The following is a 19,159-nucleotide window of genomic DNA, read 5'->3' as shown; positions in this document are numbered from 1 at the left end:
TGCATTCCTTTTGGTCATTTTGGAAAATAAGGCATGGCTTTCTTTAGAACAAAAACAGAACAACAACAAACAAAAATGATTTATTTGTAATCATGTGTCAGGGAGTAGAGTGGTACATGCATGAGCATGCAGGTGCCCTTGGAGGCCAGAAGAGGGCATTGGATCCCTGGAGCCGGAGTCACAGGCAGTTGTGGGCTGTCCAGCCCAGGTGAGGAGAACTGCTGGACTCTGTAAGAGCAGCACTCGCTCTTAACTGCCAACCCATCTCTCCAGCCCCAAGACACAAGCGTGGCTCTCTGGTTACTATTTGAAAAATCTGAAAGAGGCAGCAAGTTCAGTACATTTTTGGCTATGAGAGGGGTGCCACATTGATGCAGCCCTTTCTGAAGCTGCCAACCCACAGGAGGCCCCCCCCCCGCCCCGCCAGCATTTCCTACCATGCCACAGGCTAGGTTTCCCAGGCTTTTTTTGCCCAATCCAGCCTCCTGCCTACCCCCTCCCTTCTTGTCTCCGTGCTGGCCGGCATTTTCTCATCCTAATTCTGACTCTTAGAATTCTCCCGTGTTGTGCTGATCAGTCGTTGCCTCTTTTCCACCTGGTTTAGCCAGGAAGCCACCACCCACTTCTAAAGCTCGGTGACAGAAGCATCTTTGGGAAATCATTGTCAGTCACCGGGGCAACATCCCTTGCTCAGGATCCCTTCAGCTTCCTTCTGGACCAGTTAAGACCCCATATTGCACCTCATTCTGGCCCCTTCTTTTTCCTCCACATCCCTCACAGCCTTCCCTTAATCAGCACCGGGTCCAGTGAATGTGCTATCTAAATCCATGTTGCTAGAGGCCCCCGTTAGATTCTCTGAAAGAAAAAAAAAATTCTCTGTTCTTTGAGCCCAACTAACCACTACCAAGAGACTGCTGCGTGACAAATGGTGGCAGAGTCAGTACACGGCTGGTCAGTGACAAGGTTGAACTTGGCCTCTCCAGGTAGTTGTCCTTTACTCTCTGTTCCTATTATCTGAATTTCTATCTTTCCAAGTCTGTTTGTCTGTGTGTCTAGTTTAGAGAGCAGCCCAACTGGTCAGGATTAATGTCCGTGCGTGCCAATACTGAACTCTACAATGTAACTGATCCGGCTGTACCAGTTAGGTTCTTCATGGTGGAGCCTTCTAGACACTGTGAGGTTCTACCCTTCTGATGTGGAAGAATTATTCCAGATAAATAAACGGCATCTCTAAGCAGAAACTCCGCAGGGTGGGTGGTGTCGAAAGATGGTGTAACAAGGGCCCAGATTCTTCTGTTCCTTTGACAAACATTGATGGAGTTTATGTGCCAACCCTGAGCCAAAAACACTCATACATTTTTAACTCTTTAAATATCCTCAGCCTTTAAGGTAAAAAAGAAATGGAAAAATATTTAGGGATATTTAAATTACCTAGGCTATTAATACATTATAGTGCAATAAAGGAGTTAACACTTATCAAGGTCAGAGTCATATAAAAAAGACTTGGGCTGAAGGAGATGGCTCAGCAGTTAAGAGCACAAAGTGTTCTTCTAAAAGGCCTTAGTTCACTTCCCAGGACCCACATCAGGTGACTCACAACAGCCTCTAACTCCAGCTCCAGGCGATCCGAAGCCTCCGGTCTACTCAGGCATCCACACACACACATATGACATACACTCACAGAGACACATAAAAACACCTGATTTTAAGAAGACAAACAGGAAGGGGAGAAATAGACCAAGCAAGACGCTCCTCCCCACAGATCTTGTCCACAACCCAGGAGTTCAGCCGAACTGGCTGACTTGATATCTTGTCTTCACATTGCTCTTCTGAATCTCCTCCCTTACTGGTCCTCTCCTTGGAATGCCTACCGCCCATCTCATTTTCCCCCTACACATCCTCCTCTCCTCTCCTGACCCAAAGGCTGACTCTATAATCAGCTAGGCTGGAGTCTTTCACAACCAGACCCCACTCATCCATTTAGACAACTACTTATGTATTATAGCTACTTGAGAACTTAGCTTCTCTCCAAGCACAAAATCCTAGAATGTAACCATTTTCCTCATGCATCTTTACATGCCCCAACATGCAACTGTGTCATTTAATACCTTTAGACTTAGAATGTCACTTGGTTAAAGTGTCAAGGGATGTGAACAGTCTTTCTCAGTATCTCAAGTGCAGAAGCCAAACCGATTGACCCAAACACTTAACCTTGTGTTCCTTCCAGAGAATTCTCAAGGAGACAGAGGTCTGTGTTTAGTTGCATCTGGCATAAACAGTATAAATAGTTTCTAGGAGCTAGTGTAAGCCGCAGGGAAGAGTGTGGGCCTCGGAGTCACACAGACCAAAGACGCCACCATATCTGCTTTCGCTGGTCTATGTGGCCTTAGATGTACTGCTTTACCAGTTAGTTAGGTTTTGATTTCCTGGTGTGCAAAAGAGCCTTCTCCTCTCCCACACTATTGCTCTAGCTAGGTTCTGAGAATCTGGTATGTACATGAGGTTCCTAGAAGAGTGCACAGAGGAGCTAAATATTCCTCTTTTCTCTGTGCGTCTCCTACATAACAGGAAACTTCGTTATGTGCAACCTATGTCTTTAGGATAACAAAATATTTAACATCTACCCACAGGCTGTAGTGACCTCAGCCAACTCTCTTCACTTCCCTGTGGCTGCAGCTGGCCTTGTCCAAGGATGGCAAAGGCCATACCAGGGACTATCAGTTTCTGTCAGCCTGGTCATCACCATGACAGACCTACTTTTTGTTCCCCTGGTAACCTTGAAGAATCTCAGTACACCTCTCAGGATAGTGACTCTGGTGTCCTTCATACCCTAAGGACTTCTGATAGACACTGATCAAATTCTGAAAGCCTTTATTTTTATAAAGGCCTTTTTAAAAAATCTTTATAAAACTCCCATGATTGCTGACCTCTGATATCAAATTTCTACTATTACTAAAAGTTCTCACAACTTTGATTTGTATGCAAAAAAGGAAATAGGTGATGTCATCACTTGGTGATGGTATAGAAATTGAAGCAATATGTGCCACCTGCTCCCATCAAACTGTAATACTCTTAACTGTGTCTTCAGCTTATAGGAAATCCTGAAGATGGCCAAAGATGATTCCACTGTTCGCTGCTTCCAGGGCATGCTGATTTTTGGACATGTGATTGTTGGTGTAAGTCATGAGCAGTTTTCAAAAAGTTGTGTTCTTCTTGTAAGCATGGTTTTTATATTAATTAAAAGTGAAAGTTTAAGAAAATGGTATAATTACTGCTCACCTTCATTTTAAGAAATGTGGTAAGAAATATACTAGCTGGAATCTTAAAATAGTCATATATAACTATGTATTATGACAGAATAGCATGGTCAACTTTAAAATAGATATTTCCTTTCCAATTTTAAGACATAATGAATATTAAGATTCATGTTCACCATGGCCAACATCCAAACACACCTGCTAAACATTCCTTTATGCTTCTGTCCAGTTTCACCTTGGTTTGACTTGGGGACTCTGCTATTGAAGGTGCTGGGACAGATGTTCTTCTGTACAAAGTGTGAGAGTGTCTCAGAGCCCAATCTGTGTGGGCATGAGGATAAGGGAAGAGCACTAGTCAAGGAGTCAAGAGAGCTGGTCCATGGCTCTGTTCTGTTTCTGCCTCTCTGTGTATAGCTGTGGATAAGTCATCATCATTCGGAGCCATGATTCCTCACCCATAGAATATGAGCCCTGGGAAGACAGTCACTAAGATTCCAGAACCACTGTGACAATGGCCAGGACACTTCAAGAATTACAACAGAGGAAGATTTGCAATGAGACAGAATATGGGGAATAACTTTCATGCAAGAAAGCGCTAAGTGGGTCATAGTACAGGATGGTCTAACATTACCTAAATCTTTTCCCAAATAGCAAACAGACAGAGTTATATGTGGAAGAAAGTACCAAAGATAGAGTGTATATGAAGAAGGAACCAATGTACAAATAGTTGTTGGATCCCCTGGCAATGAGAAATCCATTGCACAAAGCCTATATAAGGGAAGGGACTTGGCTCTAGAATGTACCCCACTCCCATCCCCTTCCCAGTGCTCTGCTCTTGGACACCAGCCTGACAGATCCACTTGTGGCTTGTTTCTAGATGTGTGGCATAGCCCTGACAGCAGAGTGTATCTTCTTTGTATCCGACCAACACAGTCTCTACCCACTGCTTGAAGCCACCAACAACGATGACATCTATGGGGCAGCTTGGATAGGCATGTTTGTGGGCATCTGCCTCTTCTGCTTGTCCGTTCTAGCCATAGTAGGAATTATGAAATCCAACAGGAAAATCCTCTTGGCGGTAAGACCTTACTACACTCTGAGAGCTGGAGGTGTAGCCTAACACACATAAGGTCTTGGGTTCAAGCCTTAGCACCATATTATCTGGGTATGATACTGTACATCTACAATCCTAGCACTCTGGGTAGAGGCAGGATGATCAGAAATTCAAGGTAACCCTTGACTGCGTAGCAAGTACAAGGCCAGCCTGTGTTACAAGGGACTCTTCCTCAAAACAACAACAACAAATTCTCTACAGTTGTTTTCCTGGGCTGATTTTGCTGAACTGTTTCTTCTCCATTGAGCACAGAACTTTGGTTTGCACTGAGCTAAGAGGAGGAAGAGTCCCAGGTAAGTGGTAAAATAATTAATTAATTAAAACAAATGAAGATCCCCTGTTGCGAGATCATCCATGTAGGTTGTAAAGATGCCCTCCATGATTGCAAGGTCAGGTTCCAGTAAACATAACTGAAAACAGAAACATCTGTAGGTGGTCTAGTGACTATGTGCACTGATACTTTCTTCTCCAGCTACAGTCCGCATGTGCCCAACATTGGCAGCCAGGAATTATACAAGCAGGAGAAAAGACACAGGGAAGGGGGGGCTTTTTTTTCTTCCTTTGATAATAGCTTTAAGTATTAAGTATAAAGTATAATAGTTTTAAGTATTGTTTTAATATTAGTCAAATATTGATGTCTTAAGATAAAAAACAGACATGAAATTTTCAAAGCAAACAAGAACCTTCCTGAAGGCTTTTGAGTTCAAGGCCTATGGTTTTTTTGTGTGTGATGGATGGCCTGGACTTCCCACACTGTCATGGAGTCTGCAGTCCAGGAACCCTGGAAGATCCTGAACAGCACCACTGGGAGTGACCCACTCTGGGGTCTCAAGCCACTCACGAGATCACACTTCCACCTTTGCAAATGGAAATGTTAGCCAGCAGGGAAGAAACTCTCTTACTTGGGTCTAGACCTCTGCTTTCTGCTCCTGGGCCCCAGGACATCAGTTTATGCCATCGCGACTACATGTACATTCACATCTACCCACCCAACCCTCTCTCTGCCTGAAGTCAATCTCTTACCCTTAGTCCCACTTCTATAGAAGAAGCTCAGCCTCTTCAGGGACTTGTTGGGCCACTTTACTAAGGTAAAGCATTGCCCTAGTGCCTGGGAACGCAGAATATTTACCTTCTCTGACTGCTTTGGGTGAGTTAGTTCCAGGGCAAACACACCCACTCAGAGAGTGGGGGTGGGGGGAGGAAGGCATTGAGTGGGGAGGGAGAGAAGAGGGAGATCTTCCTGAAGACAAACAACTTCCAACTGCATCCTGGGCTCCTTCTGGGCCAGCCTTCTGCGCCTGACAAAGCAGAATTGAGCTGGGGAGGAGAGGCAAGGAAAAAGAGTCCTCTCTATGAAGCTGAAGGAGAAATGCCTATACCAACGCCTCCTTTCTGTGCTAATTGTAGAGGATCCTGAGGATCTGTGAGGGGAGCCACAAAGCTCTTGACAGGAAGCAAAGGCAACAGCCAATATGGCGGAGCGGGGGAGGGTATGGGTCTCTGGTGTCTCAGAAGGCCCTTTTTACTAATTTTTTCACAGAGGTGGTTGCATTTTTTGTTTTGTTTTAGGGACAGATAGTGAAAGCAGCAAATGGTCCTGATGTTTGAACCCACAAATACCCCACGAAAGGGAAGACAACTTCCCCTGTCTTCCCCCACTGACGCCCATAGTCCTTCTTCACAAGAAGGACATGAGGGGCAACAGTGCATGTGTAAAAATGTGCAAGGCAGAGATCAAGTTCTCACAAGAGATTGACACGCGCTGAAAGGTGTCCACTCGCTGTTCTGCTGGTTTCCGCCCAGACACTGGGGTCACGGCTGTGCAGAGCTAGTCACTCACAGTGGCTTGTCACCCACACACAGCGTAAGCAGCACACAGAGAGCTCTGTTCTGCCCTCACCAGAGCTGGTATCACATGGGTTTGTAACAGGAGCTCACCAGTGAGTCTCCATGCCTGAAGGCTGCCTGCTTGTTGCAACTGAGCCTGGGTAGGAAAGACACAAGGCATTAAACGTGTTCCATGTGTTCTGTCATCTTCTCCTTACTTCCGTAGTTCTACATCTTCAGCAATCCATGAAGATAGCGACTCCCACTTAGATGAGATTTACAATGCTTGGGTGTCGTGTATGAAGCACCAAGGCTGCCTTGCCAGCCACTGGGCATGTGTGTGTACACGAAGACTCTGAAACCCCCACAACATTCCTTCATTGTTTATATCAGCTCCCCCGAGTTAAAATCGAAATTCATGGTGCTGGATGAGAAAACTCTGCATTGAATGGCCGTTTCTCTAGAGATAAGCAGAACTGAGCTGACTCACATGCCACCTCGCCCCTAGTACCTTGCACTCTCCCTGTTCCAAGCACCTGATCAAAGAGAGCTTGTACTACGTAGTGCTTGGATATTACATTTAGACAAATGTGCTAAAACTCACAGGCATCACGTGGTGGGATTTCTGTTGTAATTCTCTGCTGTCCTCTGTTTCTTTCCCAGTACTTCATTATGATGTTCATAGTGTATGGTTTTGAAGTGGCATCTTGCATCACGGCAGCAACACAGCGAGACTTTGTGAGTATGGTCCCCAAAGCATAGAGCAAAAATGACAATTGCGCTGACACCATGGCAACCAACATGCTTTAAGGCCTTGCTGTGTGCTGGCCATGCTAATATGCACACTATTAATACTGAGTGTGTTTTTACTTAATACTCAGAAACCTAGAGTGGGGAGTATTGCTTGTCTTTTCTAAATGAAAAGAGAGAGACGGTTCCTTCAGAGAGAGTGAGGGACCTTAAAAGCAAACGAAGTTATCTGACAAGTGAAGCAAGACTTCTGATCCTAGGAAACCTGATTCCCAGTGCCCAGTCTGTGATCCTAGCATTGGTCATCACTCGACCGTGCTGTGGCCTCCCTGCACGTTCTGCCTTGTGGAAGACACAATTCAGACTCTTTCTTGTTCTATTTCTCACAGTTTTGCTAATCTATACCATCTTAGAACATCCATCTCCCCAAGTCAGGCGGTAGTTTCTTCTTCTGAGGAAACCCAAAGCAGCCCCAGCCAACTGTGCTCGGTGCCCAAGGTTAGCTTCCCTCCAAGAGGATGTTCAGTGTCCTTGACAACCGGCTCCACAGAAAATGTTGCCTTTCTTGGGAGAGGGTCTGCTGATGCTCCATCTTGTGTCATCCCCAACCCCTGCAGTTCACAACCAACCTCTTCCTGAAGCAGATGCTGGTGAGGTATCAAAACAACAGCCCCCCAACCAATGATGATGAGTGGAAAAACGCCGGTGTTACCAAGACCTGGAATAGGTTCATGCTCCAGGTAAGGCGAGTGGTCCTGTGGTGGGCCACTGCACATCTGAACCAGTAACGACCTGAATGTGGGTGGGAGTGGGGTCAGTGTCTCCAAGGGCTTCCTTCAGGTAGAGACTTGTTCCTGGGTGGGTCAGAAATGCCTCTTGTTTACTGGTGAGGGTGAGGAAGGGGAATGCTAAACACATGACTCAGTGAGGCCTCTGGATCCATATTTTACATGATTAGCCTACCTTCATAGAGTGTATGTTAAAAAACATTGGATTAATAATATGTTCCACCTCTTACGATGTTAGGTCTCCCTTACATTAACAGAAAAGGGGGCCTTCTCTCACCCACAGCAAACTCAAATAGTGATAGGTGCTTGTCTCACCTTTTTATATCTCCTGTGACAAATTCAGCTAAGTATCAGGAGATAGGATTTGATTTAATCACCCAGTTTTAAGTGGCCATCATTCCATACATCCAAACTTATGCCAAATACCATCAGAACCCCGAGTCTTCCAAGAATACTGCCCCATTTTGTCTTTTGTGTATACCCTCTAATATGAGCCAACTCTTCATTGGCCCCAACACATACACACATATACACACACACACACATACACACACACACACACACACACACACACACACACACACAACTCTCACACACACACTCACACACACACATTCTCATACATACACACACTCACAAACACACATTCTCATATACACACACATATTCTTCCATACACACACACTCACACATATACCAGCCTTTCTGTCTACTACTTTCAACACTGTCTTGACATCCTGCTTCACTAGAAACCTGGCTGCCCCCTAGTGTCCCCTGCCTGTCTTCTAACCCCCCCCCCCATGTGCCCTAAGACCTAGAAATCGATTAGGTTTTGGAAATATTTTAGTCATGTAAGATGTGGTATGCTTTCTCCACAAAGCTTTAGGCTGTGACATTGAAGGCTTCGGTATGGGCCATAAAGATAACGTTGTGTCTCACATCCTCTGGCAGGACCACTGCTGTGGTGTAAATGGTCCATCGGACTGGCAGAAATACACCTCTGCCTTCCGGGTGAAGAATAACGATGCTGACTATCCCTGGCCTCGGCAGTGCTGCGTCATGAACAAGGTTATGGAGCCTCTCAACCTGGACGCTTGCAAACTCGGAGTGCCCGGTTATTACCACAGTCAGGTGAGCGCCCCCCCCCCCCAAGACCTAGCAAGAAGTGCTTCTGCACTTTATGAAGAAAATAAGAGTCAGCTGTGAGTCATGTCTTAAGGAAGTCTATATGTTTCCCCTACACCTCGTGTTATCTAGTTCTGTCTCTGTGAGCGCTCATGTTGCAAATTTAATTTTAGTAAAATTTCTGCAACATGAGGATTTCCGTAGCACAAACCAACTTGGTGTCAATAAAGAAAATCTGTATAATGTTTAGAATTGGTTTTATGGGAAATGTCTGCATTAGAGGAAGGCTTGCAAAATGTAAATCAGAAGGACTGATATACAAAGAGAATATTATTCGGCCCCAAAACATTGGCAGTGGCTGAGGTCAGAGGCAAGCAGCGTTAGCAGGATTCGATTTGGGCTGAAATAGTTACATACATATGGGTTTTATCAGAGTGCTTCTGGGCTGATGAAAGCACCCTGATGATAATCACGAAACACTGAGGTCTTCCTGAAGGCCAGATGTTGTGGCGTGTGCCACACACAGACTCTAACACCTGGGGTGCTCAGACATCGGTGTTGACTGTGCTCTGTGGTCTGTACATGAGCGAGAGAAGCTAATCGGGCCTTGCCCGAGCTCACACAATCAGTAAATGGCTGCCAGGCTTCAACCCCAAGCCATAGAGTTTGAAAGCACAGACACCACATCAATAAAGGCTTGGAAATAGTCCTCCAAAGTCTTTGTGAGCTTTCCCAGACCCTGTAAACCAGCGTCTGTTGACACAGCACACCGAAACACTCTGCTGCCCTGCTTTGGGAGTGGTCACTGTGAGGAAGCCTAGCAGTATGTCAGTCTGCCAAATAATTGAGAAACATCAGGCTTTTCCCTACAGAAGTAATGCCACAAGCCATCCATACATCTGGAGTGAGAGACGCCATTGATACACCTGGCGGGTACCTGGACTGCAAGTGGATGTGTTCATTCACAAAGGACATGGGAGTGATACCAACGATTGTGTAGCAGAGCAACCCTCACTGAGGTTTCTAGCAATCTTGTTTTGGCATTGTTTTAGTCCGTTATACTCAGGCTGTAATAAAAAAAAAAATGTATTGCTTATAATCAGCATAAAATGCAATCATCACTCCAACTATTCAAACTACCCATAAAATGGTTTCAGCATTGGAAATGGCTCATGCACACCAGTCTTTACTGAATTACAGTCATGTGCCAACAGTGTCTTCTCTCTAAAAGGGACAAAAAGGGCCTCCACCTTTCAATTATTGCATAGCCCTGTCTTGCCCCTACAATACAGAACACTCCAGCTATGGAAATCTACTAAAACCACTTACTCAGGCTCAGACAGGTGAGTTTGAAGGCGAAACACAAATTAACGCTTTTTCTTTCGACTGTTTTGGGACCTCCACCCCCATCTGGACACCTTCCTTTGACCTTCTCTGCCTTCAGTGTCTCCATCTCCACTACCAGCCAGCTGAACCACAGGCACAAAACATCACCAGTTCGCCCCACTCTGTTCTGACATCTCTTCCTGCTCCTCTGTTACTTGAACCCCACTTGCTCAGTCTCACTCACTCTTCACCCTGAACCTAGGCAGATCTATCAGTCTGACCCCCCCTATCTTGCTCCCCCAGATTCCCATCCATCCCCACTTTCTGACATACAAGTGCTGCGAATTCCTCTCCAACAATCCTTAACTACACAAGAAAACAGTCCCCCCACTACCTACTGTGCTTTGCTGCTGTTTTTGCATGTACCTTGTCCATAAATTGCTATTTACTGCCTTAAGGACTGTGTTACTTAGTCCTATATCTTCAGTACTTGGCAAAAAGCTTGGCACAAGGCAGATACTCAATAAATGTTCCGTGGGTGGATAAAGGAATGAAGGAATGTATGACTCCCCCTTTCATAACCATTTCGAAGCTTTTCAACACTTACAAAGCACCAAATTGTTGCTACAGCCATAAAAACTGGTGAAACCAGGAAAGACAGTCTAATAATGAGAAAAATGAGGGAAATCAACCAGAATTCCACATAGTAGATCAAATACACACACACACACACACACACACACACACACACACACTTAGGCTACATACACCTTGAAAAATGCTACATACAAATCCTGATGTCTTTACCTCAAGAATATTAATATATACTAAGAGAGTAAAGTCCCAATAAAGTGATTAGCCTCCTGGAAACTCAGTAATGAGATGGAAAATTAGGGGTTTTGACTGTGAACCCACAAAGACAAGATCCCTTTACATCTTGCCCCAGCTAAGTGTCCAACTCAGGACCCAGCACCTGGCATAAATTGTCTTTTACATATAGTATTTGATGGGTGATTACCTCCCAAGATTTTCAAGAGAATGGGAGTGTTCTGTGTTTTCCAAGTGGAGACTGTAAACATTAATTAGTATCCTTCCCTTAAGTCTGTTTTCTTGTTCTTTCATTCATTCGTTTAAGATAGGATGTCCTTTTGTAGCTCAGTCTGGCTTTGAACTCTTTATGTAGCCCTGAAAGGCCTTAAACTCATTATTATGTAACTCAGACTGGTCTTGAATTTATAACTCTCTTACCTAAGCTTCCTAAATGCTGGGATTACAAGCTCTCATTCTGTAAATTAGTATTAAGTATCTACTAGATGCCAGGCACTCACTGTAGTTTCTGGAATTCAACAATTAACATAATAAAACCTCTGCCCTTGTGGAGGCTGCTTTCTATTATAGATGACAAATAAGGAACCCACTGCACACAAATACACAAATTCCAGGTAGTGGTAGTGCCAGGGGATATAAAGCAGAGTTTGTAAATGGAGTATGATAAAAAGAAAGCTGCTTTTTCTGCAGCTGTCCAGAAAGCCTTTGTTGAGATGATATCTGCAGAGTTCTGAATTATGTGAGGATGGGGAACTGGAGCATTAGGGAACACTTCTAAGCAAAGGAAGCACCCTGTACAATTCTTAGCACTTTGGAAGAACATCAAGGGGGCCAGCCTTACAAGGCCAGGGTGATTGTGAGATGTCTAGAAGGGATGGGTAAACCTAGATCTAGTGAGTGGGGTCAGATGTGCTAGGCCCTGTCCCATGACCTGTTAAATCAGTAGCGCGGGAGGATGCCCATATATGCTCTTCTTGGAGATGGACTTAAACCCTAAAGTGAGGCCCTGGAGGGGCCAGAGAGGTACAAAGAAAAAGACTCAGGAGTGTTTGCATTTGTGATACTTTTAAATAGACCCTAAAGGATTTGCTTAAGTGTTGAATGTTGGATAAAGAAAGTAAGGAAAATTTCAGGAGTCTTAATTTGGGCATTCTGCAATGTAATAGAATAAATGAGTGAACTATCAAAGTACAGGGGTGGAAATCAGCATGTATGTGGCTTAAGAAGGTGAGGACACCGAATCATGGGAAACAAAACCTCAAGTGCACAACTGTAGCCACTGGGTGGAGCCTGAACTTCATGGCCGACCTAGAATAGTTGTTGAAATTTTCAGACAAATCTAGCACACTTGCCTCTGGACCTTTCAGTGCATGGAACCCGCCTGGCTTCTGCATTTCCTGGGTGTTCCCTGTGATGCCTAAGATTATGTAGAGTCCCTTAGATGGCAACGCTAGCCTTGCATGGTTGTCAATTATTAACCCAGCGGCATCAGTTCTCATCTCTGCTCTAGACTCTCCATAGTAATGTAACTCATGCGGTCTTCCCAGGGCTGCTATGAACTGATCTCGGGACCAATGGATCGGCATGCCTGGGGAGTTGCCTGGTTTGGATTTGCCATCCTCTGCTGGACTGTGAGTATCCTCAGCACGTTTATTTCAGAAAGGGACAATAATGAGAGACCTTGAGAAGGTCCCTGGTTAGTCCAACGACCCTAAAAAGTCTAGAAACCAGTTCTTGCAGCTAAGGTAGTCAGGAGACTTCTACCACCAGACCAAGGACAATGGCTCCCTTGAGGTATGGGATGTTGACCTCCCTCCTAGGGAAAGGATGGCCCTACTCTAGAAACCCTTTTTCTAGATGTCCCAGATGACTGCACCGGGGCTTCTTAGTGAACTCCAGCTGTGCTTCACATTGAAGTCATTCGTTGCAGCTAGATTTCAAGGCCCATCCTGTCACCTTTTAGACAGCTCCTGAGGCCCAACATTAGTTGTCTAGCTCCATCCACGGTGTTATCACTTCCTGCTGCCTCTCTGTGAGGAAAACCAGGGAGGTCAGAGCCCTGGCTCCCAGCCCTGGCTGCACATTGAAACCTCCTAGACAGACAGAAGAAGATGTATGTACCAACCACTCTGTGGATCTTCACTTCACCCTACAGATGGGCCTGGGCACTTTGTTTTATTTGGCTTGTGTTTGTTTTGATTTAATCATTTTTCTAGATGATTCTAAATTTCTGTTACAGCTGAGAACCATGATATTTGGGAAACAATCTCAAACTTTGATACTGGTTACTCTTGTACACCTTTAAATGTGTTAAGGATTCAAAAAAAAAAAGCTATTTTTCTATGTGGCCAGTGTCTACTGACATTTACTTCCACTAAGTATGACTGAAAAAAATTAAATATTTAATAGGCCAATTACAAGTTCATATAAACAACATAACCCAGATAAGAAAATAATAACGATTTTACAAAATGAAAAATTCTTGAAGTAGTATTGCTTTGAGTGTTCCTCCAAACCTGTCAGAATCTGGCTTTGTAAAGGAAGCTGGGTGTCTCACAAGTGTTCCTTAATTCACTCTGTGCTAACACATCACCAGTGTTGAAGGACAGGAAGAAATTAGATCCTTCTTAACAGTGTGTAGTTATAAACAGGAATATTTTGGTAACCTTATTCAAGGTGACTATCATGAAGTGTCCTTTGAAACCATGTGCCCTTCTCTACAAGCTTCTTCAAGATCAGTTGTAATACGGAATCTAAAACTAGATTAATGAAGAACTTTCTGTACAGTTTGCATAAATCTTTGATCTATACCTAAGTCACGAACTGGCTGTTTGGGGAAATGCTGCCTCATTATGCTTCACAGCATTTGCTGGTGTTTGTTGATTTCCTTATGTGACACCAAAAGATCATATTCATTAATACTGTCACCATGCAAAAGATCTCAAATAGGATACTATCAAACTCATGGCAGCATATCAATTCTCCAGAGATCTGGTTTTTTTCTTGAAAACTCAAATTTACAATTGGCCCATATATTGTCAAATGTTTTCCTTAAGGTAACAGACTAATTTTGTAAGTTCTGAAGAAAATATCTGCCCAAATATCCAAGCCTAAATAACTGTAACTTCTTAACTTTTTTTTTTTTTTCAAATAAAAATGGTGTTTTAAGAGAAACAAAGTTGGGTCAGTGTATAACCAACTACATATGTGCTTTCCTTTTGCACAACTATATTTCAATATGCCATGGGATTGGTGTATTTTTATCATATAGAATATTAAAAGGATGTGTAATCAAAGGTCACAGTACAATAGGATTGGTAGCTGGTTGCTCTATGAAGGACAGTCCCAGATAAACTCTCTGCCTCTTCCTTCTCCCCACAAGTGCATAGCAGTGCAGAGTACACCAAGAACTAATGCAGTTCAGTGCCCCTGCCTTGTCTCTCCCTGAGACTTGGTAGTCTTACCTTATGCTGATTTTGCACCGCCAGTGCCCATGTAAAAGACACTGACAAGGCAAATGAAGTCCTTTTACCTAAATATTCTTGACCTCATTGGCCCCTGAAGGGTGTTTGTGTGCTATGCTTTGAAAAGTGCTGAGGGAGAAGGGTATAAAATGAGGGAGAAGAGAGAGAGCTGTTCCTTCAGGAAGTGTTTTATGATTACTCTTAGGAGTTCATGTCTGTTGTGAAACAATGTCACAATGACACATTGGATGCTGCCAGAGGCAGAGGACCAGCTGTTCTTTGTTCCCCAAGACCTAGCCTAACAGAGTTAAGGGCTCAGTTATTTATTGAGTCAATTTAAATGACTGTTATCATGATCTACAGGACATTTAAAGGCTTTTGAGCATCATAGGGTTGTTAACTAACTGTACACAAGTATCAAAGTCTAAATTATAGATATTGTAAATCTCCTGAAATTCAGTAGAGGGTGGGATAAGAGCTAGAGATATGGAGAGCCTGCTATGGAGGAGACATCATGTCAGCTAGTCTTCACACAAAACCCCCTCAAGATCAGTAGACGTTCTGCCCAACAAGGAACCGTACTTGAGAAGAACTAGCACAGCCAATTCACTTCTGCTCACAGAGGGCTTTCCTGTTCTCAACCTGTGGGTCGAGACTCCCTTGAAGGTTGCATATGAGATATTTACGATTCATAACAGAGCAAAAATACAGTCATGAAGTAGCAACAAAATAATTTTATAGTTGAGGGGTCACCACAGCATGAGGAACTGTATTAAAGGGTCACAGCGTTGGGACGGCTAAGAACCACTGCCCTAAAGCCTGTTTGGGTTCTATGTCTTTGGGCTAGATACTTCCCTGTGCTTCAAAATCTTCAGAGAATTTTGAGAACAAACGTGCATGGTGCATACAAGCTATAATAAACATTAGGCCCAGTAATTATTTCACTGTCTCACTCACAGCTCTAGATCTGAAGTAGAGAGAGAAGATAAGAAGTTCATTTTACACAAAGACTGGGGCTCAGGAAAGTAAAATGGCAGGGCTAGGATCCCTGGGAGCAGATGGTAGACCTGGAACAGGCAGGACTTTCGAACTCCACTCCTGAATGAGAGGTCTTTGGCTCTGCGGGATTCTTCAGAGGCAGTCATTCCAGGTGGCAGGCATTGTAGGAGGCAAGGGTTTTAAGATTAGAAGGAGAAAGTGACCCAAATGCCTGGAGATGTAGCTCAGTGGGTGAAGCACCTGCTGAACATGCCCCAAAACCCCTAATTACATACCAGCACTAAACAAGCCAAGTATGGTTGCCATGCCTGTAATCTCACTACTTGGAAACTGGAAGCAGAAGGGTCAAAAGTTCAAGGTCATCCTCAGTTACGTAGCAAGTTCAGGGACAGCCTAGGTTACAGGAGACCCCATCTCAAAAACAAACAATAAATAAAAATAAAAAAGATAAATAATCTATGCAGTTTCTATCGGTAGCTGGAGGGCCAGCCTCCAGTCACCACCAGGGTATGCAAAAAAAAAAAAAAAAAAAAGAAAGAAAAGAAAAAAAAATCCACAAATTCAGTGAGGGCTAAACCTTTTCTATCTGAGAGGAAAAAAAAACAAAACAAAACACACACTTTCTGATGGTAACTTTCTCTTTTACTTCATATAAAAAAATCTCTTTCTCTGAAAATGTCTGTCTCCACACAGCTACATCTCTTAACATATAGATATATATCTTTGCAAACACACATCTCAGAATCTCTTTCTGAAAACTCTCTCTTGCTCTCTCTCCTGCCTAGCTTCTCATTCTCTTTCCTCAGCTCCTTCTGCACACCTATGCACACACACACACACACACACACACACACACACACACTCACTCACAGCTAACTCTTTACATAGCTCCTCTACACAGCAGCATCTCCTTCACACTGCTCCCCCCCCTCTCTCTCTCTCTCTCTCTCTCTCTCTCTCTCTCTCATACACATACAGACACACACACACACACACACACACACACACACACACACACACACTTCTACATTATTCACTCACTCTCTCACCTTACTCTCTCTCACACAGCCAAACTCTGGACAATTACATGTTACATTTTCAGGGTCTGACCCATTCTCATAACATATGATAAGTCACACAGTTTTTCTCAGGCTAGGAAGCTCGTGCTGATTGGCCAGTGAGTAATGCTTGGCCAAACATGTAGCCTGAGTAGTTAGCATTTCCAAACAGAGAATGTCATTAAAATTCAGGACTTAACAATTAACGGCAGTTTGCTGAACCTTGAGTGGTTGGGGTACATACAGAAAGAGAATTACTGCAGAGGGTTATGTCTACCAAAGTTGCTTCATATTTGACCTTGATTTAGCAATAAACACCTGGGAATTCGTCCTTGTGTATTCTCAGCTGGTCGGTTTTGAATTTGTTCTGAAATCTAAAATTAGCTGTCTTTGTGACTGAGAATACTGTTACTTTCCTGTGTCAGCTATGAAAAATATTCTAGTATTATCAGAATTATACAGATTAAGCAGAAATCATCTTCCTGACTATCCACAGCAGTGTGTGTGTCCAAAGATGGGATATTTTCTCTTGATAAACACACAAGCAGTAGGGAAAATATCCATAGCTGTTACTAGGGAAGAAATAAAAAATGGCACATGAGAAAATTTACAGACAGAAACAACCAGTCATTCACAGTCAGTAGTGACTCAAGGCCTTGCCAGGTAGGGGCTGTGGGTTGACTTGTTAAATACTAGTTGTCACCTGCTATATACTCCCATGGCCTCCTGCAAGTTTCTAACTAGAAACAGGATCACAGGAGAGTCCTTAGCTTTGATAACAGGCAGGAAGAATTTTCCCAAGGCTATTTCAGTGCAGAAATGAGAGGAGAACTTGAGAAGTCAGAGAGTCAACGTAGGAAGTGCTGGGCACACGGGGATGGAGAAGTTGCTCTGAGTAGCAGATTATAAGCAATGCTCTCGTATGGAGTGGGCACAGCAGCAGCTGGCCCCTAAGATTACCATCACTTAAATTACTGCTAAAAACTCCATGTCTCCTAAGTCTGAACAAAAGGAATGTCATTGTTTTATATTAATGTGGATGTTTTTAAAGCACTGTCTTAATCAATTTTTTTTCTTTTCCCACTTTAATTCTAGTTTTGGGTTCTCCTGGGTACCATGTTCTACTGGAGCAGAATTGAATATTAAGCACACAGTGTCTCCGCCATACCTCCTTCCCCGGGTGACTCTGGATTTGGTGCTGGAACCCGCTGTTTCGTCACATGCCTTCTGTGTGCTCCATAGGGACATATGCTTTTCTCACTCAAATGTCAGTTCGGGTGGAATGGGCTTCCTTCAGACTCTCAGGCTGCTGCAATCCTCAGCAGAAATATTTCTCATCCTCGGCTGACATTCTGCAACATATTTATGTACTATGAGACAGAAAATTTGGAGAGTGGAGATGATTCTCATTCCTGCTCATGTTTAATGCGGGGGCACAATGACATTTGAAAGAACCTGCCTTACCATCATAAGCTCTGTCTGTATTTAACAGCAAACTTGAGAAACAGGGAGCCAGTATCTCTTACTATTTCCTTCAACCTTGCAAGGGTTTTGTTTGTCACAGTGTAAAGTGGGGGAGGGGAGGAGGGGGGATTGCAGAGCTATGCCTCTGCTCCTGGTTCTGCTATAGCTTCTGTCTACACTGGTGGTGCTCCTGACACACCCACCACCTTTGGATACTTTTTATTCTCTGGGATGATCCTTGATTTTCATTTAATAAGCATTCTGACTTCCTCTCCTGCCCTGTGCATTTAGCAACTTCATTCTCCATTCATTGAAAGTATATAAATGTTAGGGACATTGACACTGCCCATTTTACACCAGCTCGGTCTTTGCCCTCCACAGTTTCAATGTGGAGATCCAAGCCAGCTTATTAGAGCAGGTGATTTATAGGGACTTTTGTTTGCTGTCAAAATAGTTTGATCCTGCAGGAAGTCCTGACAACTCACCATTGTTTGCTTTACAAGAAGCCCATAAAATATGCCCACTTCCTTTTATTTCAGCTGGTCCTGCCTGGGTCTAACAAAATGGGGTTTCCAAAAGAAGAGCCCCAACTGTGGGGGTTAAAGCGGAAGAAGTGGGGGGACACACACCCGTGAGTTCCTGCTGGCTGGCGCACTGTCCAGAAGGACAGGAAGTGGCTGGAATTCTCTCTCTTTCTTTCCTCTCCTACTACACTGACCTTTGAAGCTATTGCTCCTCTATACTTGGAGGCAGCACATGTGATGCCAGCAGCCCAATGTGTTCCTTATGCAGAAAACACACCCATCACTTCGGAACAGTCACCCCAGGCACTGGAAATCCTGCCTCACCAGGTCCCTGTAGTTAGGCAGAACCCTGGGGCAGAGGAGCAGTCAGAGAAGAGGAGTGTACTCCCTTGCAGCAGAAGCCCATTTTCTGACCCTGAGCATAGTTTGCCTCCAGCCCTCCACCTGACTTTGTCTCTTTGGAAGAAGGCATCTTGGGTACCAGGATAACACCTGCACTTGGCACAGAGGGTCCTCTGTGGTTCTTAAAAGGAGGGAAATGTGTGGAATTAAACTTTCTCCTTAACTTTCCTGTCTGATGTCTTTAAAATACACACACACACACACACACACACACACACATATATATACTGGGA

At 44.0% G+C, this 19,159-nt stretch overlaps 1 protein-coding gene across 1 annotated transcript; it reads left to right on the top strand.

Moving 5' to 3' along the window:
- Positions 1-3,088: 3,088 nt before the first annotated feature.
- Upk1b (uroplakin 1B) lies at positions 3,089-17,919 on the top strand. Its single transcript, XM_036204158.1, has 7 exons — positions 3,089-3,176; positions 4,135-4,335; positions 6,862-6,936; positions 7,566-7,688; positions 8,688-8,867; positions 12,563-12,646; positions 17,632-17,919. Exons 1-7 carry the CDS (start codon positions 3,108-3,110, stop codon positions 17,680-17,682), a joined length of 783 nt encoding a protein of 260 aa, XP_036060051.1. The 5' UTR covers positions 3,089-3,107; the 3' UTR covers positions 17,683-17,919.
- The last annotated feature ends 1,240 nt before the right edge of the window (positions 17,920-19,159 follow it).

Source organism: Onychomys torridus, chromosome 12 (assembly GCF_903995425.1).
Source record: "Onychomys torridus chromosome 12, mOncTor1.1, whole genome shotgun sequence".
In the NCBI taxonomy this organism is placed as follows: Eukaryota; Metazoa; Chordata; class Mammalia; order Rodentia; family Cricetidae; genus Onychomys; species Onychomys torridus.
This window is presented reverse-complemented; position numbering and strand designations above follow the sequence as displayed.

Excerpts from the sequence above, each read along its gene's own strand:
- Upk1b (XM_036204158.1), top strand. The coding sequence starts at position 3,108 with ATGGCCAAAGATGATTCCACTGTTCGCTGCTTCCAGGGCATGCTGATT. Across the intron at positions 3,177-4,134 it reads TTGGACATGTGATTGTTGGT|ATGTGTGGCATAGCCCTGAC; the intron begins GTAAGTCATGAG and ends GCTTGTTTCTAG. Across the intron at positions 7,689-8,687 it reads GGAATAGGTTCATGCTCCAG|GACCACTGCTGTGGTGTAAA; the intron begins GTAAGGCGAGTG and ends ATCCTCTGGCAG.